General features: G+C 42.7%; 1 protein-coding gene across 3 annotated transcripts in view; it reads right to left on the reverse strand.

Moving 5' to 3' along the window:
- The window catches only part of LOC132967184 (PDZ domain-containing protein 4-like), a 43,093-nt gene extending 43,013 nt beyond the window's left edge, over nt 1-80 (reverse strand). For all 3 annotated transcript variants that reach the window (XM_061034047.1, XM_061034048.1, XM_061034046.1), the window contains exon 1: nt 1-80. This exon is cut by the window's left edge and continues 4 nt beyond it. In XM_061034047.1, the coding sequence (XP_060890030.1) occupies nt 1-56 (56 nt within the window). In that variant the 5' untranslated portion in view covers nt 57-80.
- Nucleotides 81-15,113: the final 15,033 nt, after the last annotated feature.

The following is a 15,113-nucleotide window of genomic DNA, read 5'->3' on the forward strand; positions in this document are numbered from 1 at the left end:
AACATGATCCTGTACTGCTCCTCCGGACGTTTGACCACACACATATTGCAGCCCATGATGACGTTTCACACTCGTCTTCCCGTGTTTTAATCCCTCCGTCCTCCGTCCTGTGTCCTCTGTCCTGTGTCCTGTCTCCTGTGTCCTCCGTCCTGCGTCCTGTGTCCTCTGTCCTGTGTCCTGCGTCCTGTCTCCTCCGTCCTCTGTCCTGCGTCCTCCGTCCTGTGTCTCTGTGTCTTTAATTCCTCCTTCCTCTGTCCTCTTTTGTATGTCTCTGCGTCTTTCAATGCCTCCGCCCCTCTGTCTCTTCTTCTTTAATTCCTCCTTCCTTCATCCTCTGTCTCTGCATCTTCTTAATGTTTAGTAAATATTGAATATTTTTAACTAAATCTGTTTTGCCTCCTGAAGAGGAAACAAGGACAAACTGACGATAGATTACACATGAAGAGAAACAAACAGTTTCATCACTTTTAATAAATCATCTGAAGTCTGACAGGAGAACAAATAAACGTCTGTTTGTTGAGTCTGAAATCTGAATGAGTGTTTAAAAGAGAATCAGAACAGAAAGATTTGTGTTTGTGGAGCAGAAAGAAAGGATTCATTTAATATTTATATTCAAGTTTTTCTAACTGATTATTCATTGAAGCACAGACTGAGTTTTATCAAACCAGAGTGCCAGAGACATGGCTCATATGTTGTGATATTAAAAGGAGGGTCAGATTTTCCCCTCTGATGGTTTTAAGTTTAGTTTTTCTTTTTGGCTTTTATACAATAAAGGACTCTGAAATGTTAAAACACCCAAAGACGAGATGAAAGCAGCTGCATCTTTCTGTTGAGACTAAAGGGTTCGGGTTCGTACATTAAATATTCATCTGAATAAAGTTTGGGCTTCTTGAACACAGGACAGTGTTTTCTACTGATTTAAAAACGTTTTCTAATCGACCATCTCATCTTTCAGTCTCTGATCGATAAATCAATCAATGTGAAGTTTGCAAATGTGTCCTTAAATTATGCTGACAAATCACAGCAGAGGAAATGTTTCTATGTCAAGATTCAAGTCAGATTTTTGTGCTCATGTGAAGTTTCATCTAGTTTCTATAAATAATGAGTTAATTTCCTCTTCCCGCTCCTTTTTGTCTCTTTGTGTCTTCATGACTACAATATCATATCGCAGATTTATTTTTAATCTCTCAGGGATTTCTTTAAAGATTTTTCCTGAAACATACATGGGTATCCTTGCACTCTTTACGACTTTATTAAAGTCGACCTGCAGCTCAGTCAGTGGCTCTCAAAGGTTTCTATCATGATGTCACATGTTGAAAATCTGAAAATGTTGGAAGTAGATTTCAGCTGTGGGTCTTTTTGGTCACGTTAACTAACATTTTTTTCTTTTAAAAGATTTGACTTTAATGAAGGCCTCGCTCGCCCACAGACGCTCTGTCAGAATAAAATGACTGACAGCAAAGACGCTCAGCCTGTGTTACCTGCTGCTGCTGTCACTGAACATCACGTCTGTGACTCACTGAGAGTCTAACTCGGCCTCTGTGCAGCTGTTATCTGTCATCAACACCTGCTCCACACATTCCTCTCAGGGACGACCGTTAGACGATTAGTAGAGGGAAGAGATTCATGAGGATAAAAAAACACCATGAAAAAGACAAATGTTGTAATCCCGCAATCTATAAAGCTGCTTTGTGCTTTTTATGCATAACACTTTTAACATAACACTTTCCTGTGGAGAATTTTCAGGTTCTGTGCTCAAACTGCTCTCTCATTGAAATCCAGGTGTGTTTAGATCCTCCGCTGAGCAGGAACAAGAAACATTCAATCTCTGAAGTCCTCCTGCAGGAGTGACGACCCACAGACGTGAACAGAGCTTTTAGTTTCAGCAAACATCAGCGTGAAGGCCAAACCAATCCTCCTGCTCCTCCCTGCAGACTCTCATGGATCCTGGTTTTGTTTTTCAGATCGTCAGACCTCCTTCTCTCTCGCTGTCCTCTGCTCCTCCAACATTTCTCTACAAAGGATCAAATCCAGCTTAGTGTCACAGAGAGATTCTTCTGATTTACACACACACACACACACACACACACACACACAGGTCACCTGTGTTTAGATTAAAGTGTAATAGGTAAACAGTGAATTCACAACTTGTTTGTTTGTCAACATGAACGTGTAACAGCAGATGTTTTTAGCCTTTGACCCCCCGGACCTGAAACGTCTGTTTAATGAGGTCACATCAAAGTCTTGATGGCGTCTGCAGCAGGTGAGAACGTCCACCTGTCATTATGAGCTTCAGAGCTGGAACATGAGTGAGGACTTTCTGTTTATAAGAACCTTCTTCAGAAAAGTTTGTATGTGTATTAAACAGTTACCATGACGACTATAGGCCGTTGTTAGCTAACTGTTAACACGCAGAGTATATGTTTGTGTATTCAGCTGTTACCATGACAACTATAGGCCTTGGCTAAATGTCTACATTGGAGAGGCTCATGTATTACATGCTAGTTGAGATCTGTTTGTAAGGTTCAAACTTCTGAAGCGGACTTGAAGATGGACAAGGAAAGAGACCACTTTTTGGATTTATTAATTGCTTCGTATCAAAATAGTGCAAGTGGGGCACTCTGTGGACACGAGAGAGATGCCATTCTCCCTGTTGGAGGTTATTGTTCTATTAGATCGACTGTGAAACGACTGAAGGGGGAGGAGTTACAGAGTGATGATTTAAAGGACGAGAGAGCTTTTTTCAGATTGCGTAATGTTCGCTCTGTTTACACGACATCGTGAGGTGGCGATCAAACTGATCTAGGTGTTTGATTTCTCCTGTAAAGCAACAATAATCTGTTTCACACATAATGATGTGTAATAATAAAAATGCTCAGAAAGAACAGTAAACTAAAAAGCATCCTCTGTAATCTTAAATTGTGTTGTTTATTAATGAACTCTCATTTTGAGATGTTTCTAATATATCAACACATTATATGATATATGTATTATTTATAAACATTTTTCAATCATTCTGTCGCTGCACGTGTTTCCAGGTTTATTAAACTCAGATTTACCATCACAAGGTTTTTAGTAACTAATGTAAACTCACCTCCAGCTGCTGGTAAAAAGTGAAATCATCTGCAATGATTTTCTTTTAAATCTCTTTTAAGATCCACAAGTTTCACCTTTCCAGATGTTTTAAGAAGCATCCCCTCCTTGATTTCCCCGGGGGGGAAGGTGATCCTGGTCTGGGCAAATCTTCCTCTCAGCGCCCCCCCTCCTGCCACTGCTGCTCTTTTTGTCGTCCCTCCTTCAGAATAAAGAAACAGATCCGGTGTTTCCCTCCCTGCTCGTTCTGCACAGATGTTTGCTGGATCAGAGAGATGAGGACTCAGCCGTTAGATCTGCAGCTCGCTTCTCTCTCTCCTTCTGCAGCATCCTCCCCGTGCTGGAACAACAGCAGCTCAGCGCCAGCTCAGCCAGCCAATAACCTGCAGCCGGCAATTATTTTCCTGCCCGCGACGGCTCTCCCCTCCTCCTCTTCTTCTTCTTCTTCTGCTGTTGCTCCTCCTGCTCTGACTCCCCTCCCCTTTCTCCTCCTGCTCTCTCTCTGTCTCTCTCTCTCTCTCTCTCTCTCTCTCTCTCTCTGTCTGTCTCTCTCTCTCTCTCTCTCCCTCCCTCTCTCTCTCTCTCTCTGTCTCTCTCTCTCTCTCTCTCTCTCTGTCTCTCTCTCTCTCTGTCTCTCTCTCTCTCTTTCTGTCTCTCTCTCTGCCTCTCTCTCTCTCTCTCTCTCTCTCTCTCTCTCTTTTTGTTCTTTACCTCTTCATTCATCTCTGTGACACTCAAATGTTCCTCTTCCTTCACATGTGTAAACCTTCTTCACGGCTGAGAAGACACGCAGCAGAGGGAATCCTCTCTTCTTCAAATTGTCAACTTTAACAATTTCAAGCAGAAGGAGAGATTGAGTTAGTGTGTTTGGATTCCTCATCCTGTGAAGAATTCATCCTAACGAACACAAAATTATATTTAACACGTTCCATCTGCAGCTCTCTTCATGAACATAACAATGGTTATGAACCCTTTATTCTTCCATCAAGGTCAAACGTCAGGTAGCTTTGGAAGGAACGATGCAACCTTACAGGTTTAACAAAAGCACCACATGTCCAGGCAGCCAGCGGCTAGCTGCTAACCTAACCCTAACCCTTATTGAACTGGTCTAGAAAGTCCTAACTCTCCGAGCAGAGAGCGAGATTCCTCACCATCTGACAGGGACATGGTGTAGAACACACACACAAACATGAATCATGTGCACATCAAATGAAGCTGATGATCGTGTTAAATTCAATCAGCTTCATTTTAACGACTCTTTACAAGCACTACATGTCTGTGACGCCCATCAGTCCTGTTGTAGTGATTAAATAAATAAACACACATGTACACACTGTGACCGCACACCCCCGGTACAACCCTCTGATCTTATCACAGAGCTCCAAGCAGGAAGTATTGATCTCTAATGAAAGTGATTACAGTTTGAAGCCGAACATTCGGGGCTCGGTGTGAAGCTGCAGACACGGCGCAAGAAGCGTCCTCTGCTGTTGCTAGGTAACTGCAGAAATAGCTGTTGTCCATATTTCAACTGACTGATGGAGTTAGATAATTAAAATATTATTAGTAACACTGATGCCTCTATAGGACCCAATAAAGCAAAAAGGGTCGCAGTACCCACAGAAAGGAGACCTAGGGAGTTCAAACAGGGTGACATAACAGAAACATCTGAAATATTAACAAAATGAAATTACTCTAAAATGAAGTGACCACATCAACCAGGCACAAAGTGCTGAGGCTGAGTCTTCTTTATGTCTGCTTTTTATAAAGTCACCAACATTAATAACAATTATAATAATATTACATTTTATTTATAGCCTGGGACTTAACATTTGAACAAAAATCTGAAAGAGCTACGATAAGAATAAAACCATAAAAACAATAGCAAAAGTCAGACAGGTAAGCTGTGGCTTTAGGGACAGGTTTTTAGGGAAAGGCTCTTTTAAAGAGGAAACTTTTGATGGGTAAGTTGTGAGATTTTATATTCAATCCTGAGTGAGATGGGAAGCCGGTGTAGTGAGTGCAGGATGGGTGAAATGTGCTCGTATTTCCGAACTCTCCTCAGGATCCTGGCAGCACTGTTTTGTATGCATTTGCATTTCTGTACGCTCTTGCCAGGGATCACAATGAGAAGTGCATTGCAGTAGTCGAGCCTGGAGGAGACAAAGGCGTGGACGAGTTTCTCAGCGTCTTGGGGGGTGAAAGAGGGGCGGAGTTTTGCAATATTCTTGAGATGGAAGAATGAGGTTTTGCAGATGTGTTTTATGTGTGATTCAAAGGTTAGATGGGGTCCATTTTCACACCTAGGTTGGTGATGATGGTAGGGCCTAGGACTGATCCTTGGGGGACCCCACATGTGACGAGATGTGTGCAGGACTTAGTGTCCGCAATTTCAATGTATTCAGTCCTTGCAGATAGGTAGCACTGAAACCAGTTTAGGGCAGTGTCAGAAAGTCTGATGGGGCATTACACTAACCCGTGTATGATTCATCACTGATCTATGTCAAAAACACTTATTTGTCTCATTGTCTGTAGTGTACCCTATAGTTTACTCTACAGTACACTCTGTAGTGTACCCTGAAGTATACTCTGTAGTGTACTCTGTAGTGTACCCTGAAGTGAACTCTGTAGTGTACTCTGTAGTTTACCCGATAGTTTACTCTGTAATATAATCTGTAGTGTACTTTGTAGTATACTCTGTAGTGTACTCTGTAGTGTACCCTGAAGTATACTCTGTAGTGTACCCTGAAGTATACTCTGTAGTGTACTCTGTAGAGTACTCTGTAGTGTACTCTGTAGTTTACCCTGAAGGGTACTCTGTAGTGTACTCTGTAGTTTACCCGATAGTTTACTCTGTAATATAATCTGTAGTGTACTTTGTAGTATACTCTGTAGTGTACTCTGTAGTGTACCCTGAAGTATACTCTGTAGTGTACCCTGTAGAGTACTCTGTAGTGTACTCTGTAGTGTACCCTGAAGGGTACTCTGTAGTGTACTCTGTAGTTTACCCGATAGTTTACTCTGTAATATAATCTGTAGTGTACTCTCTAGTATACTCTGTAGTGTACTCTGTAGTGTACCCTGAAGTATACTCTGTAGTGTACCCTGAAGTATACTCTGTAGTGTACTCTGTAGTGTACTCTGTAGTGTACCCTGAAGTGTACTCTGTAGTGTACTCTGTAGTTTATCCGATAGTTTACTCTGTAATATAATCTGTAGTGTACTTTGTAATATACTCTGTAGTGTACTCTGTAGTGTACTCTGTAGTGTACCCTGAAGTATACTTTGTACTATACTCTGTAGTGTACTCTGTAGTGTACCCTGAAGTATACTCTGTAGTGTACTTTGTACTATACTCTGTAGTGTACTCTGTAGTGTACGCTGAAGTATACTCTGTAGTGTACTCTGTAGTTTACCCTGTAGTGTACTCTGTAGTGTACTCTGTAGTGTACCCTGAAGTGTACTCTGTAGTGTACTCTGTAGTTTACCCAATAGTTTACTCTGTAATATAATCTGTAGTGTACTTTGTAGTATACTCTGTAGTGTACCATGAAGTATACTTTGTACTATACTCTGTAGTATACTCTGTAGTGTACTCTGTAGTGTACCCTGAAGTATACTCTGTAGTGTACTCTGTAGTGTACTCTGTAGTGTACCCTGTAGTGTACTCTGTAGTGTACTCTGTAGTGTACCCTGAAGTGTACTCTGTAGTGTACTCTGTAGTTTACACAATAGTTTACTCTGTAATATAATCTGTAGTGTACTCTGTAGTATACTCTGTAGTGTACTCTGTAGTGTACCCTGAAGTATAATTTGTACTATACTCTGTAGTGTACTCTGTAGTTTACTCTGTAGTGTACCCTGAAGTATACTCTGTAGTGTACTTTGTACTATACTCTGTAGTGTACTCTGTAGTGTACGCTGAAGTATACTCTGTAGTGTACTCTGTAGTTTACCCTGTAGTGTACCCTGAAATATACTTTGTACTATACTCTATAGTGTACTCTGTAGTGTACTCTGAAGTGTACTCTGTAGTGTACTCTGTAGTTTACCCAATAGTTTACTCTGTAATATAATCTGTAGTGTACTTTGTAGTATACTCTGTAGTGTACTCTGTAGTGTACCCTGAAGTATACTTTGTACTATACTCTGTAGTATACTCTGTAGTTTACTGTGTAGTGTACCCTGAAGTATACTCTGTAGTGTACTCTGTAGTTTACCCTGTAGTGTACTCTGTAGTTTACTCTGTAGTGTACCCTGAAGTATACTCTGTAGTGTACTCTGTAGTTTACCCTGTAGTTTACTCTGTAGTGTACCCTATAGTTTACTCTACAGTGTACTCTGTAGTTTACCCTGTAGCGTATTCTGTAGTGTACTCTGTAGTGTACCCTGTAGTTTACCTTGTAGTGTAATCTGTAGTTTACTCTACAGTGTACTCTGTAGTTTACCCTGTAGTGTACTCTGTAGTGTACTCTGTAGTTTACCCTGTAGTGTACTCTGTAGTCTACCCTGAAGTATACTCTGTACTATAGTCTGTAGTGTACTCTGTAGTTTACCCTGTAGTGTACTCTGTAGTTTACTATGTAGTGTATTCTGTAGTTTACTCTGTAGTGTACTCTGTAGTTTACTCTGTAGTGTACCCTATAGATTACTCTACAGTGTACTCTGTAGTTTACTCTGTAGTGTACCCTATAGTTTACTCTATAGTGTACTCTGTTGTTTACCCTGTAGTGTACTATGTACTGTACTCTGTAGTGTACCCTGTAGTTTACCTTGTAGTGTACTCTGTAGTTTACTCTACAGTGTACTCTCTAGTTTACCCTGTAGTGTACGCTGTAGTTTACTCTACAGTGTACTCTGTAGTGTACGCTGTAGTTTACCCTATAGTGTACCCTGAAGTATTATCTGTAGTGTACTCTGTAGTTTACCTTGTAGAGTACTCTGTAGTGTACTCTGAATTATACTCTGTAGTGTACTCTGAAGTATACTCTGAAGTATACTCTGTAGTGTACTCTGTTGTTTACCCTGTAGTGTACTATGTACTGTACTCTGTAGTGTACCCTGTAGTTTACCCTGTAGTGTACTCTGTAGTTTACTCTACAGTGTACTCTGTAGTGTACGCTGTAGTTTATGTATGTATTAGTATGTATTAGTGTGTGTGTGTGTGTGTGTGTGTGTGTGTGTGTGTGTATGTGTGTATGTGTGTGTGTGTGTGTGTGTGTGTGTGTGTGTGTGTGTGTGTACATGTATGTGTGTGTGTGTGTGTATATGTGTGTATGAATATGTGTGTTTGTGTGTGTATGTATGTGAGTATGTGTATGTATTAGTATGTATTAGTATGTGTGTGTGTGTATGGGTGTGTGTGTGTGTGTGTGTGTGTGTGTGTGAGTCTCCAGCTCTGTACAAATGAAATACATCCCTCCTGTCAGACCACTGAATCAATGCACCTCCCCTCTACTCATCACTCTCCCCACATCAGCGTCCCCCTTCATCCCCTCCTATTCCTCCCGCATCATCTACCCTACTCCACCCCTCCTCCTACTCCCATATCATCGCCCCCATCCTCTTTCTTCCTCCATATATACTTCTCACTGTCACCTTTGTTTCTCAGCATCTCCTCCGTTCATCCTTTCTTCTCCTCTTCTCCTCTTCCTACCTGTATCCTCTCTCTCCTCTGCTGCTACCTCTGTTCATTGATCATATTGCCCTGTTATCATACCTTCAACTCCTCTCCTCCTCCTCTCTGCTGACGAGTCCTGTGAGAGCCGTTTATCAGCTCTACACAGTAATTACATTGACGCACAGAGAGAGAGAGAGAGAGAGAGAGAGGGTGAAATATTATTTGTGTGTGTGTGTGTGTGTGTGTGTGTGTGTGTGTGTGTGTGTGTGTGTAAGAGGACATATGAATGGCCTGCAGAACAAACACTTCAAGTAAGGACAAAGTCAGTGGGTTGTTCTGGCAGAGGGGACCCTGGAGGGGGTCTCATCAGTCTTGGTCCTGGTTTCATTGTTAAAAAAGACTCATGCCATAAGGACCCAGCCTTCAGAGGACCCTTCCTAAGGACCCAGCCTTCAGAGGACCCATCCTAAGGACCCAGCCTTCGAAGGACCCATCCTAAGGACCCAGCCTTCAGAGGACTCATCCTAAGGACCCAGCCTTCTAAGGACCCATCCTAATGACCCAGCCTTCAGAGGACTCATCCTAAGGACCCAGCTTTCAAAGGACCCATCCTGAGGACCCAGCCTTCAGAGGACCCATCCTAAGGACCCATCCTAAGGACCCAGCCTTCAGAGGACCAATCCTAAGGACCCATCCTAAGGACCCAGCCTTCAGAGGACCAATCCTAAGGACCCATCCTAAGGACCCAGCCTTCAGAGGACTCGTCCTAAGGACCCATCCTAAGGACCCAGCCTTCTAAGGACCAATCCTAAGGACCCAGCCTTCAAACAGTCCCCTGTGGTCTCAATGAAACATCTGTGCTGTGCTTTGGTCAAAATATAACATGAATCAAGCACCAGAGGAGGTTTGTGACCCTGTATAAACCAGCTCTCTCAGAACACTCCATTTTGGTGTGTGTGTCTCTTTAAATTAACTCCCCCTCACCCCACCCCTCTCATGTTTGAGCTTCCATGGCAACTCGTTAGCGTGCCTCCTGGGAAAAACATGGCTGCCTGAGACAACACAGGAGGGGAGGGTCTTTTTTCTGAGCATATTTCTCTGTGAGAAACAAACAAAGGACTGGATGGGTTTATTTCACATGTTGTGGGTCAGTAGACACTCAGGTTACCCAGATATATGATCAGAAACACTGTGAAAGTGGATTTTTCACAATATGTCCCCTTTAAGCGTTTGACTCGAGTTCATCGATCTGCAGGGTTACGTGATAAAAAACACAATTAGATAATTAACAAGATCTTAGAAAATAAAGTAAACTGTAAATATTTCCTATTTTCACTTTCAAACATTAGGGGGTTAAGGTCTGATCAGACGTTTCCAGGAGCATCCGATAATTAAACATGTAGTGAAAAAAATCCTGTGTCACGTTCAGGGAAAAAACAAGGAACTGGACCCATGTGTAGAATTAACTAAAGGTATTTAATAAACAAAAAGGCCAAAGGCAAAACAATAACTTTCTTCAAAAGCCAAAAAGCACAAGAAAAATACTTGAAACACAGGTAAGCAGAAGTCTGGCATAGGACATGGGAAACAACATATGACAAACAATGATCTAACACAGAGAGAAAGAAACACAGAGGGTGCATTCGAATTGTCCCTCCTATCTCCTTTCACTATCCACTTTACCTTAATCCCGGGGAAACGTCATGAGGTTAAGGAAAGATGTTAGGAGAATTCATAAAGGACTTAGAGAAAGGCGATCTCGTTCTCTGACAATCCGACCACATTTCCACTAGGCCACGTCATTAAATGTGACGGGCCAGCGGAGGTTAATGACGTGGGTCTGCCATGTTGAAACTACAATGTTCAGAAAATGATGATCTAAAAAACTTTCCCCTGTGCCTTCTTACCGGTGAAATAATCCTAATCACCACGAGGTTGGGATTGAAATAAAATAAATATAGGCTACCAGGCTACAGGTAACAAAAGTGAAACCATCAGCTTCCTGTCCACTCAGAAATCAACATCAAAATAAATATGATTGTATGAAATGAATTGTTACATTTATGTAAGATATAACCTACACATAATGTTTGAAGCATACAAATGTACAACTGCACAAAGTATTCTTAAGTGAATGAAATATGTTGAATAAAACATCATCTTGATAAAAATGTCTCTTATCTTTTTATCCCTTGATCTGTGTCACTTTACGATCATCGTTCATTTCCGTGAACAGTCAGATGAGCGACTTGCTTTAAATGTTGCGGCCGCAAGGAATTGTGGGGCGGCATATCTCATCTCCTTTCGTAAAGGATGGTCCGGTGTATCCTAAAGGAGGTTATAAAGGAAGCACTGACCCACCTTTCCTTAACTTTTAGAGAATTTGAACGACTCTTATCATGGCCGCCACTTAAATGCTTCCGGGGTTAAGGTAAAGTGGAGAGTGAAAGGAGATAGGAGGGACAATTCCAACGCACCCAGAGACTAAATAGACACAGAGGTAATCAGACACAGGTGAGACTAACGACACAGGTGAAGACAATCAGGGCAATTAAACTGGAGGGAAACACACAGAGGCAGGAATAACACAAGACAACATCGAGGACAACTACAAATTAAATACATGAAACATTGAAGACACTGTTAAACTCACAAATGAAACATAAAGACACACTAGAACATAGAGGGACACAAGGATATGAAATGACAAAATAACACAGGAAACACTGAAGACTAAACTAGGAAACACCAGGGAAGAATGAGACCTAAAAGATAAATACATCTAAACTGTGAAAAACTAAACTAAACAGACCAAATCATGACATCCTGATTTAATCTAATTACCTTCAATGTTTGTTAACCAGTCCCAAATTACCACACATTTCACATAGTTTGATATAAAAGTGTTTGTTTAACATCAGCCAAATTTGATGCATTTACTGAAATAAAGAACTTTTCGTCTTGAGTCAAATAAAAGATTCACTGCCTTTTATTTTACATGCAGTTAATACTTTCTCCACTAGAGAGCAGCACAGTGCCACAGTTCAACAGAGAGAGATTACTTAAGAACAAAATGATGCAGATCATGGATGATGTTTCAGACTGTGGAGATGAGAGGAAGAGGAGGTTTTCATTTTAGATATCAGGGTGGGAAATTTAAGGAGATCCATGATGATAGTCAGATTCTGTGCCTCATCCTGACATCAAAGATTTAATATTCCTGCATTAATGAACATAACTACCCCAGAACACTGACTGACAGCTGACCGTGATCCTGATACTATCGTTAGCTAATGTTAATCAAATACACATGAAACCGTCTGTAACGGAGTACAGGGCGGCGACTCCACGTTATTTCTTCAGTCTCTGAGTGTGAAAATACAAACATGAAATGTCAGCAGGAAACACCTCATAGCTTCAGTTATTGATCAGATTCAAATGTCAGGTCTGTTGTTGTGTGTTTTCATTCAGTGTGTGATTCTCTGAGATCCAAAATGGCCGTCATTGGGATTTTGATTTCCTGTTGTGATGTCATCTTTATGCGTCAGTCCTGGAGCAGACGTCAGAAAATAAACTAGAGCAGCCGGTCTCCTTCTGACACAAAACGCATAGCCTCTTTTCTCCTTCCCTTCCCTCTTTTCTCCTTCCCTCTCCTATTTTCTCCTCCTCTGTCCACCCCTTCCTCCCATCGTCCCTCCTTTCCTCTTCTCCTCTTATGGCATCCTTTCTCCCTTTCCTCCTACCTTGTATTCGTTAAACTTTGAATGCGACAAATCAAACACTGGGAAAAAGAAATCAAAGCCTGAAGAGGAGTACACCAACGGTCAGAGGAGGAAGCTAAGGAGGACGAGCAGGGCGATGATGAAAGGGGAGGAGGCATGCTGTAGGTGCAGACACATGCAGGATGTTAATTTTCAGGCTGCAAAGAGGAGAGAAAAGCAGCGAGCTCTCACTCTGCTGCTGATTTCAGCGTCCTTAAAGCTCAGCTCTGTTTGATCAAAGCAACACGTTTTTATTCTATTCAACAAATAAAGACTTTCATTGACATGATGTCATCAACATGATGTCATCAACACACTTATTGAAGAAGCAGAGGAATTTCTGGCACAACTTCTCCAACTAACAAGGTGTATGAAGAGTGAAAGGCTTGAAGAGGTGAAAAAGCTCCAGCAACACTTCATTAACAAATCAGAGCGACGTGTTTGGGCTTGTGGCCTTCATCAGGGTCATATCAACACTTTTATTTACATGATGTGTTTGTGACACAATCAGACATTAGGTGATGTGTTTAAGTAAAAAGAAACCTTGATGCCTAAAGTAATACCTGAGTGGGAGGAGTTATGCTTTCTCTGTTCTCCTGATGTTTAAGAGATACCCACAGATTAAAACATCCCATAATAACTCATGGAGCTCGGATCAGTCTCAGGTCACTGCAGCAGAGACTCAAACACCATAGATTAGAATATGAGGACTGCACCGATATTTTAATGAATGACTTTCAAGGTTAGTTCATCCATCCTCTATATCGCTTTTCCTATTCGGGGTCACGGGGGGCTGGAGCTGATCCTAGCTGTCATTGGTCGAGAGGGGGGGTTACACCCTGGACTGTTCACTAGCCAATCACAGGGCTGACATATAGAGACAGACAACCAGACACCCTCACATTCACACCTACAGACAATTTAGAGTCAGCAGTTAACCTAACGAGCATGTGTTTGGACTGTGGGAGGAAGACGGAGAACCAGGAGAGAACCCACACATGAAGAACATGCAGACTCCACACAGAGAGACTCCTGAAGGACGGGGATTCAAACCAGGAACCTCCTCACAGAGAGGCTCCTGTCAGACGAGGATTCAAACCAGGAACCTCCTCACAGAGAGACTCCTGACAGACGGGGATTCAAACCAGGAACCTCCTCACAGAGAGGCTCCCGTCAGATGGGGATTCAAACCAGGAACCTCCACACAGAGAGAGTCCTGAAGGACGGGGATTCAAACCAGGAAACTCCACACAGAGAGACTCCTGAAAGATGGGGATTCAAACCAGGAACCTCCACACAGAGAGACTCCTGAAGGACGGGGATTCAAACCAGGAACCTCCACACAGAGAGACTCCTGAAGGACGGGGATTCAAACCAGGAACCTCCTCACAGAGAGACTCCTGAAGGACGGGGATTCAAACCAGGAACCTCCACACAGAGAGACTCCTGAAGGACGGGGATTCAAACCAGGAACCTCCTCACAGAGAGACTCCTGTCAGACGGGGATTCAAACCAGGAACCTCCTCACAGAGAGACTCCTGACAGACGGGGATTCAAACCAGGAACCTCCACACAGAGAGACTCCTGAAGGACGGGGATTCAAACCAGGAACCTCCACACAGAGAGACTCCTGAAAGACGGGGATTCAAACCAGGAACCTCCACACAGAGAGACTCCTGAAAGATGGGGATTCAAACCAGGAACCTCCACACAGAGAGACTCCTGAAGGACAGGGATTCAAACCAGGAACCTCCACACAGAGAGACTCCTGAAGGTAGGGGATTCAAACCAGGAACCTCCTCACAGAGAGACTCCTGTCAGACGGGGATTCAAACCAGGAACCTCCTCACAGAGAGACTCCTGAGAGACGGGGATTCAAACCAGGAACTTCCACACAGAGAGACTCCTGAAGGACGAGGATTCAAACCAGGAACCTCCTCACGGAGAGACTCCTGAAGGACGAGGATTCAAACCAGGAACCTCCACACAGAGAGACTCCTGAAAGACGGGGATTAAACCAGGAACCTCCACACAGAGAGACTCCTGAAGGACGAGGATTCAAACCAGGAACCTCCTCACGGAGAGACTCCTGAAGGACGGGGATTCAAACCAGGAACCTCCACACAGAGAGACTCCTGTCAGACGGGGATTCAAACCAGGAACCTCCTCACTAACCACTGTGCAGACCCTGTCGAGATTATTGTTCACCCCAGGTAAAAAGAAGTGAAAATATATTCAGTCAAATAAACAAACATGTGTATGTAAACTTTTATTTTCTGTCCATGATGAGCTAAAAAGGTCAGGGAGCTACAACAGAAGATGTTTAAACGGACACCAGGGGCGACGCCAGAGATTTTTTTTTTTTTGCTGGTGCTATGTGGTTGCTCAACTTTTCAGCAAGTGTGTTCTGAGGTTTTGGGTTCCCCATGCCGGTCACCAGTTTAATTTCTATTGCCTTCTATCGCCTACGAGGCCGAGACACATGCACATCGAGGTACACGCTCTGCAACATTCTGTGGGAAACACAAGGCTAGATATTCAGCCCATGGGATATAGATCATCACCTGTATGAGCCCCATTAAGTTTTTATAGAGTCTCTGAGTCCACACGTGGACGTTTAGGGACAAGGAAACCTTTGCTAA

Source organism: Labrus mixtus, unplaced genomic scaffold, assembly GCF_963584025.1.
Source record: "Labrus mixtus unplaced genomic scaffold, fLabMix1.1 SCAFFOLD_119, whole genome shotgun sequence".
NCBI classification, from domain to species: domain Eukaryota; kingdom Metazoa; phylum Chordata; class Actinopteri; order Labriformes; family Labridae; genus Labrus; species Labrus mixtus.